This window comes from Mastigoproctus giganteus, chromosome 7 (genome assembly GCF_048544385.1).
Source record: "Mastigoproctus giganteus isolate SK-2022 chromosome 7, ASM4854438v1, whole genome shotgun sequence".
Lineage (NCBI taxonomy): Eukaryota > Metazoa > Arthropoda > Arachnida > Uropygi > Thelyphonidae > Mastigoproctus > Mastigoproctus giganteus.
In genome coordinates this window covers 80,317,792-80,343,830 of record NC_143581.1, presented here as the reverse complement: position 1 = coordinate 80,343,830, position 26,039 = coordinate 80,317,792, and the positions used below count along the sequence as shown (strand labels likewise).

At 35.8% G+C, this 26,039-nt stretch overlaps 1 protein-coding gene across 1 annotated transcript in view; it reads right to left on the bottom strand.

Annotated features, from left to right (window-relative positions):
• Positions 1–21,857: 21,857 nt before the first annotated feature.
• Positions 21,858–26,039, bottom strand: part of LOC150083024 (DNA-dependent protein kinase catalytic subunit-like) — a 127,922-nt gene continuing 123,740 nt past the window's right edge. The window contains exon 14 of the mRNA XM_090378357.1: positions 21,858–22,384. Within this exon, the coding sequence (XP_090234483.1) occupies positions 21,858–22,384 (527 nt within the window). The remainder of the gene's footprint in view (positions 22,385–26,039) is intronic.

The following is a 26,039-nucleotide window of genomic DNA, read 5'->3' as shown; positions in this document are numbered from 1 at the left end:
CCTGCCAACCTTCATATCGTCTGCAAACTTGGACATTAAGCTTGATATACCATAATCAATATCATTTATAAATACAGAAAACAACAATGGACCCAATACTGAACCCTGAGGGACTCCACTAATAACATTAGTCCACGAAGAACAGTGTCCAATGATTACCACTCTCTGCCTTCTCCCACTCAACCATCCCTTTATTCATAGCAGCAATTTGCTTCCAATGTCACACCGCTCCAATTTGTGTAGCAGTCTTCCATATGCGAAACAGTATCAAAAGGCTTTCTAACATCCAAATATATGATATCAAAGTTATTCCCTGCACCAGTTCCTTTGTGACCACATCATAGTATCCAATCAACTTGGTCAGACAAGACTTCCCCTTAACAAACCCATGCTGTGTCCAAGCTACAACTGAAGTCTAGTCTAAATTATCCTGCAGTGCTTCTTTAACCAGTGCCTCCATTAATTTCGCTGGAACAGAAGTTAAACTAACAGGTCTGTAATTACTTCTGTCTCCCTTTGATCCTAATTTTTGAATCGGGGTCACATTTTCACAATTACAGTCCATGGGTACCTCCCCTGAGTCCATGGAAGCTCTCATAATTATGGTTAAAGGTTTGCTTACTTCCTTTCTGCCTCCTTTAATATAACTGGATAGATCCCATCCACCCCAGGTGCCTTTCTTGTGTTTATCTTCAACAATTTCTCCTCCACTTTACTCTCAGTTATTACAAGATTATCTAGCTTACTGCCAGAGTTGAATACACCTCTGGCATTCCCCTCCTTGAATAACTTCTCATGTGTGAATGTAGATGCAAAATACTCATTTAGATTGTTACCTGAGCAGTGTCATCAATGTTGATATTGAACCTTCAATATCAACTGGACCAATCTGATTCATCCCCTTCTTTCTAGAGTTTACATAAATAAAGAACTCTTTGCTGTTTTTCTTTGCATCCTTGGCCAAAGATTTCTTGTAATCTGCCTTTGCCTGCCTAACCTCCTTTGTAATTTGGTTACAGACCAGCTTATATCTTCCATAGGCTTCTGTGTCACCTGTTAATTTATATGTATCCCATGCATTTTTCTTCTCTGCCACATGTCTCATTAATTCATCTGACATCCATTTAGGCCTAAACCTTGAACAATATTTCTTAGTTGGTATGTAAAGCCTCGTAGCTTCCAAGATTAATTCTTTGAATGTTTCCCATTTAGAATTTGCTGATGGTAATATCATTAGTTGGTCCCACCATATAGAATTAAAATACTGTCTCAGACCACCGTAGTCACCTTTATGAAAGCAAAAACCCTTCCCTTTACCCCTGATGGTAGTTACCTCTTTGAGTAAATCCCATTTCAGCACACTGTAATCACAGCCACCTAGTGGTTCCTTTATCTGCAGATTCTTAATGCATGAAGAATCACTACTGATAATCAGATCAAGTGTATTACTCCATCTAGTTGCCTCCCGAACATGCTGGGTAGAAAACAATCATCCAATAAATCCACAAGAACCTTACATGTGTGAGTGATCAATCCACAAATTCCAGTCCATATCTGAAAAGTTAAAAACCGGCATTATAAGACATTCTGATTTACTGGCCCACTCTATTTCTCCATACAGCTGTTTATTATACTCATCAGAGTCATTAGGCCTATCAGCATTGAGCAAGACCTCCTGCCAAGAAATGAAAAGCAGTATGCAAGGTGGTGTTTGTAGTGAGTGAAGAGTGCAATGCATTTCATGGGCAACAGCAGTTCAGTTCACTGTGTGACAGTTAACATCACAATATATTATGGAGAATTCAAGAACGATATCTCAAGTGATGATATGCTGCACACTCAGACATATGGGGTTCCACAATAGACGACCCAAGAGACAACCTCTCCTCACCACTGATCAGAGTCGACAGTGAATGCTGTAAGGTCAACAACACACTGGTTGGACACTGGAGAACTGGAAACAACTGGATAATCACCTCCTTGTCCCTACAAGCAAAATTCCTGTATATCATTGACAAGACACGATGAGCGAATGTTGCAGACTGTCTGCACTGTCAGAAAAAATTCACACTGACTGCACAATTACACACAGATTTTTCATTCTCCACTACCTTGAGTGTAAAACCAAACATTTGATATATCACTCTGCAGCTGTGACAGCTTGTCTGCACTGCTCAGAAAACTTCATATCTGACTGACCCCCAGGTTATTTTCGTTCTCTACCAGCCTGAGTGTAGTACAGTCCAGTTGGTATGTTTCTCTGGGGTTACTTCTACTCACATGTTGTACTTTGCATTTGTCAGTGTTAAACTTCAAGTTATCACATCAGACCATCTGCCCAGCTTTTAGATCCTGTTGCAATAGTATATATTAGATCCTAGGTCCTGTTGCTGTAACATACTGTCATTAAAAACCCTGCCAGTCTTTGTATCATCTGCAAAGTTAGACATTAAGCCTGATATACCTTCATCAATATCATTGATAAATATACAAAACAACGTTGGGCCCAACATGGAACCCTAGAGATTTCCACTAATAACATTAGTCCATGAAGAGCAGTGTCCATTGATTACCACTGCCTGTCTTCTCCCACCAAACCATCCCTTTATCCATAGCACAAATTGCTCTTAATGCCATACTGCTCCAATTTGTACAGTATTCTTCCATATGCAACAGTATCAAAAGCTTTCCTGAAATCCAAGTATATTATATCAAAATTATTTTTTTAATCCAGTTCCTTTGTGACCACATCAGAGTATCCAATCAAATTGGTCAGATAAAACTTTGCCTTAACTATACAACTAGACAAACAATTTTGGAAAAATGGATGAGTAAAATGGTTAGGGTTTTTTTTTTTTTTTGGTTGATGCCGTATAAGCTTGCTTTCTTGCATCATATGCCTCTGCTAAATAGCTAATGCTAAACAAACCCATGCTGTGTCACAATTATCACTGCAACCTTGTCTAGATTGCAGATTTGTACATGTGAACAAGTGGGTGTGAGAGTACATGTGAACAGGCAAAGTATTTACGGCTCCAGCAAATAAAGAAGTTTTTGCTTTTTTATTGACTTAAATTGGCATATTAATTTATTTTTTTAGAGTTGCTTTATATTCCTAGTAACAATAATTTAGTTTAAATTGAATTTAGATAGAGATTTTGTAGGTTATTACTTAATATCGGTAAGGGTATCAAATCCACATGTGGACAGGTTTTGCAGCTTCCCCGAATGAAAGTTTTTAATTAAACTTAGCCGCTTTATTGACTTAATTGTTAGATTAAATTATTTTCTATAAGTAGCTTATAGACCTAGTCAAGCTCCGTGGTTTATTTTGAATTTAGGTAGCATGATTTGGAAAGTAAATAATACCTTGTGTCCGTAGATTAACCGTTTGTAACTTGCCGCCATTATACGATACATGTGCTAGCGTAAGGTTTAACGGAAAACTAGATAGCGATTATAGTAGTATCAATTAATCAGTAAAATTTATTAATCTTATTAAATTTCATTGTCAATTGAATTGTACTTTTTTAACTAAATAAATAGCGATCTAGTTATTACAAACGTAACATTAGCATTAGTAGAGGCATTTGATGCAAGAAAGCAAGCTTATGCAGCATCAGCCAAAAAAAAACCACTTCCACTTCACCCCTCTGTTCGTTCAAAATACCTGTCCAGCTGAGCCTTAAACTTATTTAGGCTATCAACTTCCACGACAAGGGATGGAAGTCTGTTCCACCAACCAACCACCTGCTGGCTAAAGGCAAATTTCCGCATGTCTATCCTACATCTGTCTTTCCTCAATTTGAATTTATGCCCGCTCCGGTGATTATTCTGAGCAAGAGGAAGAACCCCATCAGCATTGAGCATGCTCAAACCATTCAAGGCCTTATACACCTCAATCAGATCACCTCGCTGGTGCCTAGTCTCCAGACACCGTAATTTGCAAAACTTAAGCCTTTCTTCGTAAGAGCACCCCTTTGCTCCATTCACTAATCTTGTTGCCCTTCTCTGTACTTGTTCCAGCAGCTCTACATCCTTCTTGAAATGAGGCCTCCAGACCTGTATACAGTACTCTATGTTTGGCCTGATCATTGCCTTATACAAGGGAATAATCACCTCCTTATCCCTGCTACAAATATTCCTATATATCATTGACAATACACCATGAGCTACTCTTGCAGCCTGTCTGCACTGCTCAGAGAACTTCATATCTGCCTGCACAACCACCCCCAGGTCCCTTTCATTCTCTGCCACTGTCAGTGTAGTACCACAGAGTTGATACGTTGCTCTGGGGTTGCTGTTTCCCATGTGTAGTACTTTACATTTGTCAATGTTAAACTTCATTTGCCACCTCTCAGCCCATCTGCTCAACCTTTCCAGATCCTGTTGCAGCAGCATAGTGTCAGTAGTGTCCTTGACAACCCAGCCTACCTTTGTATCGTCTGTAAACTTCGACATTAAGCTTGATATACCCTCATCAATATCATTTATTAATACAGAAAACAATAATGGACCCAACACTGAGCCCTGAGGGACTCCACTAATAACATTAGTCCACAACGAGCAGTGTCCATTGATTACCACTCTCTGTCTTCTCCCCCTCAGCCACCCCTTTATCCACAGCAGCAATTTGACTCCATTGCCACACTGCTCCAATTTGTGCAGCAGTCTTCCATGTGCAACAGTATCAAAAGCCTTTCTAAGATCCAAGTATATAATATCAAAGTTATTCCCTGCATCCAGTTCCTTTGTGACTGCATCATAGTATCCAATCAAATTGGTCAGGCATGACTTCCCCTTAACAAATGGACTAACAAGCTGTGCCCGAGCTATAGCTGAAGTCTTGTCCAAATGATCCTGCAGTGCCTCTTTAACCAGTGCCTCCATTAATTTTCCTGGAACAGAAGTTCAACTCACAGGTTTATAATTACTTGTGTCAGCCTTTGATCCTCCTTTGTGAATTGGGGTGACATTTGCACATCTCCAGTCTGTGGGTACCTCCCCTGAGTCCAAGGAAGCTCTCATAATTATGGCTAAGGGTTTGCTTACTTCCTTTGCTGCCTCCTTTAATATAACTGGATAGATCCCATCCACCCCGGGTGCCTTTCTTGTGTTTACCTTCAACAATTTCTCCTCCACTTTACTCTCAGTTATTACAAGATTCTCTAGCTTACTGCTAGAGTTGAATACACCTCTGGCTTTCCCCTCGCTAAATAAATATCCTAAATTAATACATATAAGTTTACAAGGGATAAGAAAGTCATATAATGTAAATCAGAGATAATATTCGATACCGAAATATATATATATAGCGTTATAACTGCATTGGGATATAGATTTAGGGTTATATTTTGTATTGGAATTTTATTGAACTTCAATAGAAATCATGACTCTGACCAGAGCAGCAAAGCAAAAGACTCAAACTAGTGGAAGTGCTGTGGCTCAGGGAAGAACTGAGGGGGGGGGGTGCGGTTGTCCTTAGATAAGAAACAAAATCTAAGGAAGTGCATCCAATTGGTGTTGGTGGACAATGCAATATTGAGTCTGTTTGGTGTAACATAAGCACTGGGAAAAGAAAAATGAGAGTAGGTGTGTGTTATAGGCCTAATGGAACTGATGAGCATAATGAGCAATTGTGCAGAGAAATAGAGTGGGCCAGTAAATTAGAGTGTCTTATAATAGGGGATTTTAATTTCCCAGATATTGATTGGAATTTGTGGGTTGGTCACTTACACACTAGCAAGGCTTTTGTGGATTTATTGGATGATTGTTTTCTACAGCAACATGTTCGGGAGGCAACTAGAGGGAGTAATATTCTTGATCTGATTATCAATAGTGATTCTTCATGCAACAAGAATCTGCAGATAAAGGAACAACTAGGTGACAGTGATCACAGTGTGCTGAAGTGGGATTTACTCAAAGAGGTAACTACCATCAAGGGTAAAGGGAAAGGTTTTTGCTTTCGTAAAGGTGCTTACGGTGGTCTGAGACAGTATTTAAATTCTATACAGTGGAACCAACTAATAATGTTACCAACAGCAAATTCAAAATGGGAAGAATTCAAAGAATTAAACTTGGAAGCCACTAGTCTTTTCATACCAACAAAGAAATATTGTTAAAGATTTAGGCATAAATGGATGTCAGATGAACTAATTAGACATGTGGCAGAGAAAAAAATGCATGGGATACATATAACTTAACATGTGACACAGAAGCCTATGATAGACATAAGCTGGTCTGTAACCAAATTACAAAGGGGGTTAGGCAGGCGAAGGCAGATTACAAGAAATCTTTCGCAAAGGACGCAAAGAAAAACAGCAAAGAGTTCTTTACTTATGTAAACTCTAGAAGGAAGGGGATGAATCAGATTGTTCCGCTTGATATCGATGGTTCAACTGTTGATTATCCTGCTCAGGTAGCTAACAAACTGAATGAATATTTTGCATCGACATTCACACATAAGGAGATATTCAGGGAGGGGAATGCTAGAGGTGTATTCAACTCTGGCAGTAAGGTAGATAATCTTGTGATAACTGAGAGTAAAGTGGAGGAGAAATTCTTGAAGATAGGCACCTGGGGTGGATGGAATCTATCCAGTTATATTAAAGGCGGCGGAAAAGGAAGTAAGCAAACCCTTAACCATAATTTGAGAGCTTCCCTGGACTCAGGGGAGGTACCCATGGACTTGAGATGTGCAAATGTGACCCCAATCCACAAAGGAGGATCAAAGAGAGACAGGTGATTACAGACCTGTTAGTTTAACTTCTGTTCCAGGGAAATTAATGGAGGCACTGGTTAAAAAAGCATTGCAGGATCATCTATACAAGACTTCAGTTATAGCTCGGACACAGCATGGATTTGTTAAGGGGCAGTCTTGTCAGACTAACTTGATTGGATACTATGATGTAGTCACAAAGGAACTGTGTGCAAAGAATAACTTTGATATCATATATCTGGATCTTAGAAAAGCTTTTGATACTGTTGCACATGGAAGACTGCTGCACAAATTGGAGCAGTGTGGCATTGGAGGCAAATTGCTGCTATGGACAAAGGGATGGTTGAGTGAGAGAAGACAGAGTGGTAATCAATGGACACTGCTCTTTGTGGACTAATTTTATTAGTGGAGTCCCTCAGGGTTCAGTGTTGGGTCCATTGTTGTTTTCCGTATTTATAAATGATATTGATAATGGTATATCAGGCTTAATGTCCAAGTTTGCAGACGATACGAAGGTTGGCAGGGTTGTTAAGGACACTAATGCCAGTACACTGCTGCAACAGGATCTAGAAAAGTTGAGCAGATGAGCTGAGAGGGCAAATGAAGTTTAACATTGACAAATGTAAAGTATTACATATGGGAAGCAGTAATCCCAGAGTAACGTATCAACTCTGTGGTTCCACACTGACAGTGGTAGAGAATGAAAAGGACCTGGGGGTAATTGTGCAGGCAGATATGAAGTTTTCTGAGCAGTACAGATGGTCTGCAAGTTCATACAGTCTTGTCAATGATATACAGGAATTTTCTACCAGGGATAAGGAGGTGATTATCCCCTTGCATAAGGCAATGGTCAGACCACACCTTGAGTACTGCATACAGGTCTGGAGGCCTCATTTTAAGAAGGATGTAGAGCTGTTGGAACGAGTACAGAGAAGGGCAACAAGATTAGTGAATGGAACAAAGGGTTGCTCTTAAGAAGAAAGGCTTAAGTTTTGCAAATTACAGTGTCTGGAGACTAGGCACCTGCGAGGTGATCTGATTGAGGTGTATAAAGCCTTGAATGGTTTGAGCATGCTCAATGCTGATGGGATTCTTCCTCTTGCTCAGAATAATCACTTGAGAGGGCATAAATTCAGATTGAGGAAAGATGGTTGTAGAATAGATGTGCAATAGTTTGCCTTTAGCCAGCAAGTGGTTGTTTGCTGGAACAAGCTTCCATCTATCGTTGTAGAAGTTGATAGCTTAAATAGATTGAAGGCAGAACTTGACAAACATTTGGAACGAATGGATGGGTAAAATAAGGGATTTTTTTTTTTCTTTGACTGATGCTATATAAGCTTGCTTTCTTGCATCATGTCCCTTTGCTAATGCTAGATGATCCTGCAATGCTTCTTTAACCAGGACTACATTATTTTTCCCTGAAACAGAAGTTAAAATAACAGGTCTGTAATTACTCTTGTCTCTTTTGACATCCCTTTGTGAATTGGAGATACATTTGCACACCTCCAGTCCGTGGTGACCTCCCTGAGTCCACGGATGCTTTCATAATTATGAGTAAGGGATTGCTTACTTCCTTTTTTTTTTTTTTTTTTTTTCGTAGTTGTTGACGCATAGGCTTCTGTGGCCATAATGCACCTCCCAAGGTTTTTTTTTGCAGTACTTTGATCCAAGCCCGAGGCGGGAATCAAACCCGCGACCTTTGGGTTGCCAGGCAGGCATTTTACCTACCCGACTCTTACTTCCTTTGCTGCCTCCTTTAATATAACTGGATAGATCTCATCCACCCCAGGTGCCTTTCTTACCCTTAACTTCAACAATTTCTCCTCCACTTAGCTCTCAGTTATTACAAAATCATAAAGCTCCCTGTTAGAGTTTAATAAGCTTCTGTCCTCCACTTCCCTACAGAATTTCTCATGTGCGAATGTAGATACAAAATACTCGTTAAGTTTGTCAGCTATCTAAGCACGATCATCAATACTGGAACCATTGATTCCTCCCCTTCCTTCCAGAGTTTATATAAGTAAACAAGTCTTTGATATTTTTCTTTGCACTCTCTTTGCCAAAGATTTCTCAATTTGCCTTCACTTGCCTAACCTGCTTTGTAATCTACCTTCACCAGATGACTTGATTACAGATAATCTGATACCTACCAAAGGCTTCTGTGTTGCCTAATAATTTATATGTATCCCATGCATTTTTCTTCTCTGCCATGAGTCTCATTAGTTCATCTGACATCAATTTAGGCCTAAACCTTGAATAGCATTTCTTAGTTGGTATGAAAAGCTTAGTAGATTAAGTTTAATTCATTGAATACTTCAATTTAGAATTTGCTGTTATATTATATTATTAGCTATAGGATGCAAGGAAGCCTGAAGCTTATGCTGCACCAGCCAAAAAAAAAAAAAAAAAAATTCCCGAGTTACCCTAAGAGAGAGAGAGCAAGAAAAGTAGAAGGGAATCATCAAGAAACAGAAGAATGATGATATCCAGCTCAGGACCCTGTTGGTCATCATCAGTTTCCACTGTATAGAATTGAAAAGTCTGAAATATAGTTACTTTTACAAAAGCAAAATCCCCTTTCTTTACCCCTGATGGTAGTTACATCTTTAAGTAAATCCCACATCAGTACACTGTGATCACTGCCACCTAGTGGTTCCTTTATTTGCAAATTCTTAATGCATGAATAACTGCTGATAATCAGATCTAGATGTCCATGACTACTCGTGGCCGCACAACAGCAAATTCATATGAATGTTTGTCAAGAGCTGCAATGGATGGTTACTGAAGAAGGTAAAGTTCTGCACAAGGTGATAATGGTGGATTAGCATTAGTAGAGGCGTATGATGCAGAAAGCAAGCTTATACAGCATCAGCCAAAAAAAGATAAAAAAAAAAAAACACCTTCCCATTTCACCCATCCATTCAATACATATGTCTTCCTTGAAGCTATTTAAGCTAACTTCCACAATGACAGATGGAAGTTTGCTCCAGCAATCAACCACCTGATGGCTAAAGGCAAATTTCTGCACATATATTCTACAACTGTCTTTCCTCAATTTTTATTTATGTCCCTTCAAGCAATTAATCTGGGGAGAAGGAAGAATCCCATCAGCATTGAGCTTGCTCAAACCATTCAAGGCCTTATACTCCTCAATGAGATCCTCTTGCAAGTGCCAAGTGTACAGACACTGCAAATTTCAGAGCTTAAGCCTTTCTTGGTAACACCAACCCTTTGTTCCACTTACCAATCTCGTTGCCCTTCTCTGTACTCATTCTAGCAGCTCTACATGCTAGAGCTGCTAGAATGAGTACAGAGAAGGGCAACGAGCAGCTCTACATGCTTCCTAAAATGAGGCCTCCAGACAGTACTCAAGGTGTGGCCTAACCATAACCTTATACTAGGAGATAATCACCTCCTTATCCCTGCGGGCAAAATTCATGTATATCGTTGGCAAGACATGATGAGCTAATGTTGCAGACAGTCTGCACTGCTCAGAAAACTTCAAACCTGACTGCACAAGTACTCACCAATCTTGTTCATTCTCCACTACCCTGAGTGTAGAACCACACATTTGATATGTCACTCTGGGGCTATTGCTACCCACATGCAGTACTTTTGTCAATTTTAAAATTCAGTTGCCACCTCTCATCTCAATTTTTCTAAATCCTGTTGCAGTAGTGTACTGTCATTAACAAATATGCCAACCTTCTTATCGTTTGCAAACTTAGACATTAAACATGATATACCTTCATCAAAATCATTAATAAAAACAGAAAACAACAATGGGCATAACACCGAACTCTCGGGAACTCCACTAAAAACATTAGTTCATGAAGAGAGCAGTCTCCATTGATTACCACTCTCTGTCTTCTCCCACTCAACCATCCCTTTATCTATAGCAAAAATTTGCCGTTAATGCCATACTGCTCCAATTCATACGGTAGTCTTCCATGTACAAATGTTTTCTGAAAATCCAAGTATATGATATAAAAATTATTTTTCGCATCCAGTTCCTTTGTGACTGCATCATAGTATCCAATCAAATTGGTCAGACAAGACTTTCCCTTAACAAACCCATACTGTATCTAAACTATAACTGCCGTCTTATCTAGATGGTCCTGCATTCCTTCTTTAACTATAGACTCCATTAATTTCCCTGGAACAGAAGTTAAACTAAAAAGTCTGTAATTACTTGTGTCACCCTTTGATCCTCCGTTGTGAATTAATGACACATTTGCACATCTCCAGGCCATGGGGACCTTCCCTGAGTCCAAATCTCTCATTTTTGGCTAAGGGTTTGCTTACTTCCTTTGTCATCTTCTTTAATATAACTGAATAGTTCCTATTGACCCCATGTGCTTTTGTTATGTTTAACTTCAACAATTTCTTCTCCACTTTGCTCTCAGTTATTATAAAATCATTTAGCTCCCTGCCAGAGTTTGAACTTCTGGCATTACACTCCCTGAAAACCTCGTCATGTGTGAATGTAGACATAATACACCTAATTCTGTTTTTGCACAAACTTTTTTTACACGAATTCAAAATAAATATTTCATTCTCTTTTTACGCAAGTCATTTTGATTTAACACGATTTCTATGAATTTTTTCTGCCTAAATTCTAAGAAAATTTTTTTTTGTTTGTGGCATGTTAGTATCATTTCTATATTACACGCACCAATAAATTGGATAACAGCTAGTGTGTGCGTTTTGAAACGCATGCTTTTGTTTACCAATGTGTACGTCTAAGTATCTATGAATCATCAACGTTTTTATTGAATTTGGTGCACATCTATGGTATTCGTGCATTGTATCTTCAGAAGACATTTAGTAGTAAGCTCTATTTCAAAGTGAAAGAATCTTTAGTGAAATTTATGCACATATAAATTTATTAATTTTTCCGATAGTCAATAAATTGTAAGTTTACAAATGTTTCATACTTTTTTTATTAATTATAACTGAGATATTTTTCGGTAGTCCTTATATAATGTTGAATAATTCGCCTATTACCAAAATGAAAAGGAAAGCGATTTCTTTGGAACTTAAAATTCAAATTTTAGATCGTCTTGCAACTGGACAAGGGGCTACATCTGTAGGAAAGCATTTTGGTGTACATAAAGCTACCATAAGAACTATTAAGAAAAATGAAGCTGCAATTAGGAAGTCGGTATGTTCTGGAACAAAAGTAAGTGTTAATTCATCATCATCATATACAAGAGATATTGCTAAGGAAAAAATGGAAAAGGCTCTGGTAATATGGATAGAAGATCAGTCACAAAAAAGAGTACCAGCAGATGGAAATGCCATCAAGCAAACAGCACTAAGAATTTACAGACAGATTAAAGAAAAGGAGCCAAGCACTTCATCTCAGTTAAACAGAAAGTATGAATTTTTTTGAGTACAGGTTGGATGACAGGGTTTCTTAAAAGGAATGCTCTTCATAATATAAAAATTAAAGGTGAAACTGCATCTGCAGATGAATTGGCTGCTAAAGTATTCGCAGGAAATTGCAAAAATTATTGAAGATGGAGGATACACTCCTGATCAAGTGTGGAATGCAGATGAAACAGGCAACTCTGTAGCCAGGTGGGAAGGAGCAGCAGCAGTGCATAGCACACGCTTCTTGATTAGACCGGGGTTCAAGCCCGTCACCACCAAATATGGAGGATGCGGAAAGGTCAGGGAATGACCACCGCATATCCCGGAGCAATATGGCCTTAGTTGCTAATGCTCCTAAAAAAAAACCAAAAAAAAAGCAGATGAAACTGGTTTCTTCTGGAAATGAATGCCGAACAGAACATATGTAGCCAAATCGCAGAAAACTGCTGGTGGTTTTAAGGTAGCTAAGGATTGTGTGACCTTATTATTTTCCTCCAACGCTTCAGGAGATCGTATGTTGAAACCACTGCTGGTAAATCGAGCCCTAAACCCACGTTCAATGAAAGGTGTAGATATCAAACTGCCTGTTCACTGGATGGCAAACAAGGTCTGGGTGACCACTGCTATCTTTACAGAATGGTTCAACAAATGTTTCATCCCAGAAGTTATATGAATTTGAAAGGTCTCGAATTTAAAGCTCTTCTAATTCTTGACAATGCACCCGGCCATCCTGTCTTGGAACACCCAAACGTACAAATTTTATTTCTGCCACCTAATACCACATCTTTGATACAACCACTAGACCAAAGTATAATTGCAACAATTAAAACATACAACGTAAAACGAACATTCCAACACATTTTGGACAAACTGAATGATGAAACACTAACAGTCATTGATGTGTGGAAGAAATTCTCAATTATGGATTGTATCAATCAAGTTGGATTAGCATTAACTGAATTAAAACCAGCAACTTTAAATGCGTGGTGGAAAGCGGTTTGGCCACAATGTGTAAAAAGCAAAGATCCCATCATCCCTAATACGACCGAATTTCCCAACATCATTACAATGCCACACAAAATTGGTGGAGAAGGATTCGATGATCTATCGTTTGAAGATATTGATGAATTGTTAATCGACAAAGCCCTAAGCAAAGATGAAATATTAGAGGTGGGATAAGGAGTCCTTGGGACTCCTTATCCCACAGAACATAGTGATAATGAAGAAAATGATCCTGTTCTAAATGTAGATTTAATAAAAGAAGGTGTGGAACTGGCCAGAAAATTAGGTAATCATTTTGTCAAACATGACCCTAATGAGGAACGTGCTGGGAAGTTTCAACGTGAACTGAAGTTGTTGACAGCCTCTTACAGAGAATTATATAATGGCCTAACCAAAACATGAACACAACGATTGATAACTGAATTCGTTCGTAAAACCGGTGAAACATCAGCACCAGAGGAGACTCGTGCTGATTTTGCTCAAGAGATCACAAAAAGAATTTCATTAATAGAGGAAAAAGATGATGTCCACAACATTTCTAGTGATAGCAGTGATATTCCAGTCATACGCAAACATATGCGCCGTTTATTATCAGAAAGTGAAAATTAATAAAATCTTGTTATGTGTAAAACAGATTTTTTTGTTCATGAAGAATTTTTTTTCATTTCATATGCATACAAATTTACTTTAATACATTTTCATTACATATTATTACATGTGTATTTTGTTGAAATAAAATAATAAGCTTAAAACGAATATTTTTATGTGTTTTTTTTTAAATTATTTTTACTGATTTTTTAGATCCGGAACCAATCTTCTTTTCTTCAATAAATACAATGTCTTTTTTACACGTATTTTTCAGGAACATATCTATCGTGTAAAAACAGAATTAGGTGTATACTCATTTAGTTTGTCAGCTTCCTGAGCAGAATCATCAACGGTCGAGCTGTCAATATCAAGCGGACCAATCTGATTCATCCCCTTTCTTCTAGAGTCTTCATAAGTACAAAATCTTTGCTGTTTTTCTTTACATCTTTTACCAAGGATTTCTCGTAATCTGCCTTTGGCTGTCTAACTGTTTGTGACTAGATTACAGACCAACTTATATCTACCATAGGCTTCTGGGTCACTTGTTAGTTTATATGTATCCCATGCATTATTCTTCTCTGCCACGAGTCATTAGTTCATCTGACGTCGATTTAAGCGTAAACCTTGAACAACATTTCTTAGTTTACTTAGTTTCCAAGTTCCTTGAATTCTTCCCATTTAGAATTTGCTGCTGGTATCATCATCACTTGGTTCCATTGTATAGAATTTAAAAACTGTCTGAGACCACTGTAGTCACCTTTACAAAAAGGAAAAACCCTTCCCTTTATGCCTGATGGTAGTCACACCTTTGAGTAAATCCCACATCAATACACTGTGACCGCTGTCACCTAGTGGGTCATTTATCTGCAGATTCTTAATACATGAAAAATCCCTGCTAATAATCAGATCAAGAGTATTACTCCCTTTGGTTTCCTCTCATACATGCTGCTGTAGAAAACAATCAACCAATAACTCCACAAAAGCCTTGCTAGTGTGCGAGTGACCAATCCACAAGTTCCAGTCAATATCTGGTAAATTAAAATCTCCCATTATAAGATACTCATATTTACTGCCCACTGTATTTATCTGTACAACTGTTCATTATAGTCATCCGTCATTAGGCCTAAAACACACTCCTACTCTCAATTTTGCTTTCCCAGTGCTTATGTCACAACAAACTAATTCAACATTGCACTGTCCACCCATTTCAACATGATACACTTCTTTAGATTTTATGTGTTTCTTAACTAAGAGCATAACCCCTCCTTCCCTTCCTATCGTGTCTATCCTTTCTGTACACATTGTACTCCCAAGATTCCAATTCCATATTCCTTATAGCTGTGTGACTTCACATTTGTGATATCCCAACAATATCTGCCTTTGATGTTTCGACCAGTGCTTCAAATTCATCAAATTTATTTACTAAACTCCCTGCAAGTATATATGCACCTGTTCCTACTCTTAGTTACCGTAACACAGCCCATGTATTTACTTGTTCCGTGATGAATCCAAGCAATCCTTGGAATTCCCAGCACCTTGTTTTGCAGGCTACTGCTCATTCCAATAGAAGCAGTGCAAGAATCACTTTCACATCTGCCAGCAGCTGCTGTTAATATATTGGTCTGTGTATCCCCCTTAGCAAATTAGACCTGGCTTCATCATTTTTACCAAGAGAGTAAACAGCAAATGTAGACATAGACTTCCTGTTTGGAAGTCTACAATATTATGATTCCTATTTATTGCAGTTTAACTTACAAATTGTTTAAATGCTTATTATTTAAATTGGTAAAACTCCAGAACACAGTGCCCCTTTGAAAATCACGTCGAGAAGAAGAGGGGGAAAGCAGTGACGTACGGTTCATAACTCCGCCCACTCACTGTGTTCCCCCTCTTCTTCTCGATGACTGCACGTGGCAAATGTCACGCGACATAACAGTATGGCGGAGCTGAAAAACAATGAAATTAACGGCAATGCAGCAATTTTTTTCAGAGCAGCAACCAAAATAATTATACATAAAAATAATGCAGTAATTTTTTTTTTTCAAAACTAAAACTAATGAGACACAGTAAACGACTAATTTTCACCAAATAACTCCCGAAGTTGCATAAAAAGGTAACCTAAAAACCTAACCATTTTTCACTAAACACAAATGAAAGTTGATGAAAAACATGCTCCCATCATATTTTTTATTTTCGTCCAACGACTGGTTTTTGCTTGAATCCTTCCTGAAGTCGTGTAAAACTCTAACCTAAAAGCCTAACGTTTTTTCACTAAACAGAAACGAAAGTCAATTAACACGTGCAACGAACAATAAAATTACTTTTTGCCTAAGTACAAAACGGCAACATAGAATTTTTTTGAAAAGAACGCAACAGGCACAATACAAGGTTAATGATACGTGAAAATAACACAGAAATACAAATTAAACTCACCTCATCAGTCCTGGCCTGTAGGCTCAAACTCAGGACCATGTGGCAAGTAGCAGCAAAGCACCGGACACAAGAGAAACCAGCAACAAGTAGCAGCAGAGCACCGGACACAACAGAAAGCAGTATTCAAATGAAAGTATGCGCAACGAATTTCACATTTAGCACTCCAGTGACGTCTGCGTGAAACAAAGAGGGGATGCAGTCAGTGGGTGGAGTCACAACCTGTCAATCACTGCTTTCCCCCATTCTGATAGCCAATTACAAGGGTGCACCGTATATTAGAGTATGGCCTTTAAATTAATTATTTCATGCTAAATCACTTACTCAATAAAAGTTTGTTTTACTTACCATAATGCTTGCATATAAATGCTTGTTCATACTTTTTATCATAGCATCCATTTCACTGTGCTCTAATATGAGCACAGTGAAATGGATGTTTCAATCAAAATGTTAATTCCTTTCACCACTGCTGAGTTGGTGATGCTGTCATAAAGATATCAAATTCCTTGTTCCAGGAAGCAATTTCCTGAAGAAAATTGCTTCCTTAAAGCATGCAATGATTTAGACTTAGCATTAGAAATAGTAGAGGCATATGATGCAAGAAAGCAAGCTTATACTGCCAAAAAAAGAAGAAAAATTTCCATTTCACCCATCCATTCACTCTAAAGTTTGTCCAGTTTTTCCTTGAATTTATTTAAGCTTTCAACTTCCACAACGTCAGATGGAAATTTGTTCCAGCAATCAACTACCCACTGGTTAAAGGCATTTTTCTACACATCTATTCTACAACTGTCTTTCCTCAATTTGAATTTATGCCACCTCAGGTTTGTAATCTGAGTAAGAGGAAGAATCCCATCAGCACTGAGCCTGCTCAAACCATTCAAGACCTTGTACACCTCGATCAGATCACCTTGCCGATGCCTGGTCTCCAGATGCTGTGATTTGCAGAACTTAAGCCTTTCTTGCTAAAAGGACCCCTTCGTTCCCCTCACCAATCTTGTTTCCCTTCTCTGTACTCATTCTAACAACTCTACATCCTTCCTGAAATGAGGCCTCCAGACTTAGATATCCAGATATCAGATTTCTTGCTCCAGGAATCATCCTGAAGAAAATTGCTTCCTTTGAGCATGCAATGATTTAGACTTTTCACCCATTTGAGTTTTTTTTATAAACCCTGACAACTGTCATGTGGTCAATTTGCTTGTTGTACCAGATGAAGGAAACCATGTTTCTGGGAGGAAAAACCATGTTACCTCTCAACCAAGACCAAATAAACCAGGCCATAAAAAGCTACTCCCATTCCAGACGGAAGTATTTTTCACATTTGTTTAGTGACAAAATCAAACCCAAGCTATTTCATCTGGTGTAGATTAGCAACTTCACTTGTCTAATGTGCTTCCCAAAGTGGACAGTCAATTAATGAAATTCTTGACTCTGTTAATGATGGTAAGAAAACACCACACCCTAACTTATTACACCCAACATCCACTAAAATGAATTGCTGAAGCAAAGAGAGGGAAAATGGAAACTGCAGACTAGATACTGCTAATGAAAAATAACCATTTAATTAAACTGTTTCATTGCTGAAAAAATACAGGTGACAATGTTTCAAGTAAAGTTTGTGAGTAAAAAATTCAAATTCAAAGAAATTCTCATTAATAGCAAACAACATATATTTTCAAGTTTTCTGAAGATTGATCATCTGCTTCGGAAATTTACTATACTGATAGAAGAATATATGTGAAACTTAAGTGTTATTTCTAAAGGGTATAAACAAGGGCAGCATGGAATGGAGGCATTGACAAGCTTTATTTCTTGAAATAAAAACTTTATTTGAAATCTTCAAAGATGTAGAAAAACAAAGTTGGAAAGAAACTGCCCTTCAGCTGCTCTCCTGTTTTAAAAAGCTTAAAAGTGCAAGTGAATTTAAAAATTGCTATAGGACTAATTATATCATTAGGGAGCCTATATATTTCAACTTAAGCTTAGAAAACCTAATTTATCCTATAAGCAATGAAAAAAATGTTTTCTTTATTATTTATAAATTCAGCACTATAGGTTAATAGTTTAAAAAAAAAAAATGACTGAAGTCAAGTTCAATGGTATATCAGATTCTGACCAAAGAAAATGTAAAAACAATGCTATCTATACTTAAATATAGCTTAGTTTTCCTTATAATAATAACTGGTGACCACCAAATAATCGATATTTGTCTAAACTTGGTCTAATGTGCTTAAATTTGCATGAAAGAAACTGCAAGTTTATTTTATTACTTATGTGATATGAAAGGTAATTATCCTTCTATAATAAATATATGTCTGTTACATTTAAAACTTGTCTTGTTGGTGAAAATTTATGGTGATTAAACTGGATGGGGGGGGGGAGGGAGAACAGTTACTCAAACCTGTTCTTAACATAGTTCTTATGGTTGGTAAACTGCTATGTTATTTTTACCAATATATGATTTCATCTCAATTTCACAGACAAAGAATTAATTATACTTTCAGAGCAATCACCCTCAAGCACATAAACATACATTCACACACATGAACATAAACATACATTCACACACACATGAACATAAACCAAACACCAGATATGGAATTCTGCTAATTTCTTATCCATTCCAAAGCATCCTGTTACTCAAAAAAGATTTAAACACATTGATACAGCTCATTGCAGAAAAAGAAATCAAAAAATGCAATTTTAAATTTAATTCAGATTCATTTTCCATAATTTAAATCATGTATATGCACTCTCTTCATTCCTTTAATTTTATTTAGTATTCTTTTCCTTCTACCTGTTTATGACAAAACTTCAAATATCAATAAATTCTCATAGAAAGATTTAAACAACTTTTGTATTCATGAAATAACGTTAGCAATTTTAACACTTTGTATTAATTAATTGAATTAAATTCAATTAATGAATTAAATTCAATTAATTAATAGATTTTAATGGTATGAGCAGAACATCAGAAGGAAACAAACTCACAGTCATTTACAAATGATATAAGACAATTGTCTAAAGAAGACTAATATAAATATAAAATTAATAAAGTGGATAATAAATAATTTTTATTAATTACAGCACTGACAAACAAACCTATTCTATTCAAAAATCCTTTGAAGCAAATTTCTTTAGCCTTTATGGCTAAAAATAATCTGATAAGTGAATGACAACAGCGATAGTGAAATGATACAGGAAGTTGAGGAAAATATTCAAACTGAAGAACAACAAGATGTTCTAAGCATATCAGGTAATTTTCAGGGACCTGCAAAAGATAAATCAGCACATATAAGAGTTTATTCAAAATAAAAATATGCCATTAATATTTTAACTGGATTAAAACTATGCAATTCAAATGAAACTTCCGGTTAAAAATATTACATTACCAACATAATCAACAACCAAATTATAAATAGTTTAAAATAACAAAAATAGGTATGAAATAAATAAACAACATGTTAATCACCAAAAGATAAATCATGTCATATATCAGATAAGCTTTAAGAACTAACTGCCTTGTCATTTCTAATGAGCATTTAGGCTTGTAAAACTAAACTGTTTTTAGTTTGAAATCCAATAGCAGAACCATATACATAGCTGCCAGATTCTGACTTGCAAACAAATGGAGATCAGACATTTTGCAAGCTGGAGGAAAACAGATTTTTTAGCCAAAACAGGAGAAAAACATGAGAATTTTGGGCTAAAAAAAAAAAATGAAAAACAGATTTATGGATCAAAAGAGGCAAAAAAAATTGTAAAAAAGCATCCTTCCCAAAAACAGAAGGGAAAATAAGAGATATTCAGAAAAGGCAGGAGGTTTTTAAAGTTTAACTGCACTAAAAATGAAATTTCACTGACAACATATACACTACACCAGTGCTTCTCAACCTTTTATCATTCATGGACCACTTCAAGCATTCTTTACTTACTGTGGACCACCGATTAGGGTTTCTTTACATCAATGAAAAAACTAGTATTGGGTTGAGGTTTGAAAAATTCTGTTTTTAGCGACTTATCCATGATATTCATTATACGATACTGAACATAGGGCTGATATTAAATTACTAAAATAAATAATTCCAATCTCAAACAAAATATCACTCATTAATTATATATAATTAAAAATATACTAAAAAAACCCACCCAACATATACAATCAAATAATCACTACAAATTTTAACAGTCATTCTCTATCACACTAATTTTTTTTTTTAAATGTAAAAACTACTTTACAAATACACAAAAACAAATCCAATACATATTACATGCTCAGAAGCTGGTGATCGACTGTGACAGATGAAAGCTTGTATCCTCACCAACACTGCACTGGCGACATGTCTTACATTCCAATGAGGAGGTATCCCTTACATTGTAAGGGAAACCTCTTGATTTGCGATAAAGTAAACAGCTGAATGCAAATTAAAATTTTTTTTTGTGATTATATTTTATACTTACAATAAAATTTACCTTCCCAGGGACCATCTACAACCAACACCGGACCACAGGTTGAGAAAAACACTATACACTACTACCATTAATATTCATACAAATAACCTTTATTTAAGGGAAAACTAATAAACTGTGCTGAAACCTTTAGCTCTGCAACAGCTTCTAGTTTCCATGGAACACTTTCCACCAGTTTTTTTGTAAATGCCCTCTGATATTTCCTACCATTTGACCTTTAAAATAGTAGCAAATAGTTCACCTCTGTTTTTTTTAGGAAGTCTCTCCTCACATGCTCTTAACAATCCAATTCATCCCAGAGGTTTTCTAGAGCAGGGGTTCTTAACCTTTTGCTTTAAGCGAGCAATATTTTGCAGATTACAATATATGCAAACACCACATATTAAAAAAAAAATTTTTTTTGCTTAAAGATTACAAATGCGGATTTTTTTAATTAACTTTTTAGCCATATTACGCATACAAGAATTATATTTCTCAATTAAAATTTTTGGATGCTAATATTTATTATCTTATCAGTGTAAACATTGACTTTGAAGAGATGATGCCAAACCTTTGAAATTAATTTCTCCATTATGAAGAGATAATCACAAATTTTCTTCCAAATGTGATGTCAACCTTCTTGTCCTTTTTTTTTTTTGTTTGTTTTTCATATTCTTCATTAATTAAAAATCGTTTTCATGCGTGTATGTTGATCCACACATAGAAAGTACTTTGAATGCTTCTCTTTGTAATAAAGGAAATTTTTTGCACTTGGAAGAACCACAGAATTTTAAAATAGTTTTGTGTTGGAAAAGACATTTCAGAGCTAAAGACGATTGCATATCAACAAGTTCTAACTTGGCAGCTGCTACTTCATTTTGATTGAAAATTTGTTCCAAGTTACTGATTTCAAAATTTCTGTAATTTATCGTTAATTCATATTTTTGGAGGTGCTCTTTCAAGTATTCAAATCTTTCTTGGAATTGGTCACTGAGGTTACATTCATTACAAATGATGGACACTCCCCAGCAGTTTCCTCCAGACATTTTTAAGAGTAGGAAAATGAAGCAAATTTCCTTTTAAAACTTGATTCTGAAACACTTGAAGTTTTTTCTCAAATGCAATAATCTCCTCATATAAAACTACCACAAATTTATCTTTTCCCTGTAGCCTCAAATTTAACTCATTTAAATGGCTGAAGATGACAACCATGAAAGAAAGTGTAATCTTGAAATCTTCAGTAAAAATTTCATGAAAAAGGTTTTCTTTATAGCTTGTATTAGAAAAGATTTTACTTCTTCAAACACCTCCCAAATTCTGGAGAGCACCTTTCCATGACTGAGCCAATGAACCTAAGTATGGGTAATAAGATCAGAATGTGTTGCTTGAAGATCTTCAATAGTTTATGACTAACAATGACTTCAAGACATCCTATAATCTCTTTTTGATCTTTCATTTGTGAATACAAGGCCTCAATATGAATCAAACAGTGATAATGCACAAAATTAGGTATCCTTTCATCTGTATTAAGATAAGCAATAAGGCCTTTGTTTTTACCTATCATGGAAGGCACACCATCAGTAACAATTGATACAAGTTTACTCAGATCAATTTTGTGCACTGTGAGGAATTTCATAAGTGTATCATATACATCTTTTCCAGTTGTATGACCAGTAAGTGGCAAAATAGCCAAAAAATCTTCTTCACAGATGCCGTTGTGTTGAATCAAAGGAACAAAGCACATGAGTTGTGATATGCTCAAAACATCAGTTGATTCATCAAGTGCCAGTGGAAAAAATACACAACTTTCGATTCTACCTAATAATTCATTGAATATGACATCTGCCATTTTATGAACTCGATTTGAAACTGTATCATTACTCAAAAGGAGCTAATCAAGGTAGCTTTCTGTTTTTCTGGTAAAACGCTAGCAAGCACTTCTAACGATGACACTACACAATTTTTTATTATTTCACCACTAGTGTAAAGCAAAGAATTCTTTGCAATTATATTTGATATAATAAATTAAACTTCATTCACTAAAACTTCACTACTATTAGCTTGACCTAAATTTAAAATATTTCTCTGTCTTTCAAGTTTATTTTTTTCTCCTTGAAGTTTAGCTTTTCTAATATCACTAAATTTGGGAAAAGCTTCATGAAAATTCCTATGGCATGTTTGGTAATGTCATTCCAATTCAACTTCCGATAGCCAGTCAAACACACCTGACATAATAAGCAAATTACACAAGTTCCACTACTATTATCTATTATAAAATAATCATATTCCCAAGAGGATTGAAATGCATACTTTTTAATTTTTTGAACTCGATTTGAAAAAGTGTAGGTCTAAATCAGACAACTGCGAAGGTAGTGTTAATGCATCATTTGTTTCCTCCATTTTGATTTCTTTTTAAAAACTTATCCATTTTGAAAGGGTTTAGTAACTTTAGTTAAATCTGTTAAAAGAAAATGCATTTAACATTTGCATACAAAATCAAAAGATTTCTTACTATAACACTATGCATATACGATATCTACTGCAGCAGCACACCTGAGAGAAACCCGACAAAAACCTGTTAAAACTAGAAACTGAAAATCACATGCGGCAGTATCCTCAGTCTGCAGCGACACTAGGGCAACAAATCGTACACTCAAAGTATTTTGTAAACATTTTTCTTACTAAATAAATGTCAAATTAACAATAATTAATAAGAAAAAAAATTTTAAAAATACCATAAAAGTGTCAAACTTTCACCGTTTTTGAGATTAAAACATCATGAAATATAATTTTCCTCCAATCACTAACAAAAGAAAGGATTTTCTAATGAAGATTGGCATGGATTTTTGTAGAACATCGCAGAAAGTCGAGAAATAGAAAACACCTTTTTAAGTACAAGTATATAAATTTTTTATACATAAATTTATATAAAATGAGTGAAGATGCTTGCAAGCACCCATTTTAAGATTGATCAAGAGCAAAATTCATTTTTTAAAAAGCACCAGGTTAAGAACCCCTGCTCTAGAGAATTGAGGTCAGAGCTCCAACTTTCTAACACTCATATCCTCGGAAAAATCCATCACAACATGAGCAGTGTGACATGGAGCATCATTCTGCAGGTACGGGCCTTCTCGAATATGCTGCCACAACATAGATAACTCATTCTTGTCCGAGAGAGAGAGAGAGAGAGAGAGAGAAAAAGACCTCTACACTCATGGTTTTATTCAAAAGAAACAATGATCCCAGACCAACCATGAAAAACAGCTCAAAACACCATCACACCGCTTCCCTCAAACTGCATTGTTGGGACAACAGTCTGGCAAATAGCTTTCTCCAGGCATCTGCCACAGCTAGACATGACTCTTCGGAGAAGCTACAGCATCCATTGGGTTTCTGCTATGCTCCTCCCTAATTTTAATCATATTTGATGCAATTTCCTGCTTATTAAAAATCATTATTTTAAAATGTTACAAAATTCAGACTGACTGAAGATATGTGATCAATTCCAGCAATACTATGTCTAGACAAGTTGCAACAAGATGAAACTTGCTATAATGTCCCAATTTCAAGATACCCTTAATGGTAAAGCATTGTGTTTTACTGTCTTTATTAGTTCCTGATAGTAGTGCCTTATTGTCTTACCTTAAAAGTTAACATATTGCATTATCTTCAAAGACCCAAAATATATGTCTCTTTCAGTGAATTTCTGATACTTAGGAATAAAAATAAGTCAAATGGGGCCACATTAGAAGAGTAGGGAGGATGTTCCATTTCAAAGATCTGCTTTTACATCAGAATTTGCTTCACCGATAATGCAGAGTGAGCTACTGCATTGTCAGCAAGACACTTTCTGATGAAATTCTCTAGCTACACATTGCTTTTTCTTTGCAATTTCATTTTTTTTTTTTCCCCCTTTTAGATTTAGCATAAAATGAAACTAATTTAAGGAATTTCTAATGAAACTAATTTAGGGAATGTTGAGGGCTGATAAATTCAATATAGGGAAAAAAAAAACGATAGTTAAAATTTTAAGCTAAAATATATCTGCTTAGTGGTACGTGAAAAAAAAAAAAAAGAAAAAAAGCAATTTAAAACTATTTACCCCTCACACTTTGTAACGATATAAAACAAAATTTCATGATTTCTTCCTTATTGATTATCTCAGAAATCATAAAATGGATTTATTCTTTCTTCTTCTATCATCTTTAACCAGACAGTGGTAGTGCCCCCTAATTGTAACAAAACTGATAGTACAGAACCTGACAAGTGACAACTTTTTTTTAATTTCTGGGAATGTTTTTTTGGGTTTCTTGAATTCTGCATGGAGTATACCAATATTTTATCTTTTGTTAATGGAATGCAATACTTACTATATATAATTTTTTTGCTTTTAATAAAAAAAAATTAAATATTTAAAGAATGCTGTTTTTTTACACCTTTCAAAAATTAATTCTGTTGAAAATTAAAAAAAATGCTACAGAAAATATAAAGATTAATCTGTTCATCTTTTCCATTTTCAGTTTAAAATGTTAAATGCATGACATTTCAAATGTGCATAGCCACATATATTTCTGCTTATTATGTGTATAAATATTTTGGAAAAAAATATTAAAGATTAAAAAATATTAGATAGCATTATTTACTTCCATTTTCAATTTTTTTAAAAATTTATTTTAAATCTAGCATGCCATGAAGCATATAAACTGCGCATATTATGCAAGTTGCAAACTCTATCATGGGTGAAAATGTCATTTTTATACATTTTCATGATTTTTATTCAAAAACAGTAATGAATCTTTCAGCCCAATCTGTCAAAAATGCATTATTTACTGCAGTTAAAGCTGTTGATATCTACATATCACACAGAAAAGTTCTATAACTACAGACCAGAAAAAAAAAAAAAACAGTTCCAAGCTTCATAGCATCAGTACCAGTCAGGTTCCCAGCCTAGTGTTACTATGAACAAACACTGTGACAAGCAACAATACATATTCTCTCATTCATAACTCTGGAAAAATGATTTAAAAAAAAAAAAAACTATATACAAAGTAAAAATTTGTCTCTATTTAGGAAGGTGTCATCATGGATAGCACAGTGTTCATAATCATTGTGTGGGTGGAAATAATCACTGGGTGGAAATAACCTGGATTAAATCTTGTCAGAGTTGCGAGGAACTTTTATGGGTTTTTTTATTTCATGGCTGAGTTAGTCAGTCTCAGATAAGGACAGCAAAGTTATTTTCTCCTGGAAACCTGGGGGTTTTTTTGTAAAGATATGCAATTTATGGTCATAATACTCGTGCGTAGATGAGGAGGTTATTGGTTAACCCTAATATGACAATTTTTATATATTCAGTAGAACCCGGATAAGAAGTTTTCCAAGGGACTGGAGGTTTAGAACTTCTTATGAGGGGAAACTTCTTAGAAGGGAAATGACATACGGTTATGAAATATTATCTACACGAATAAAAATG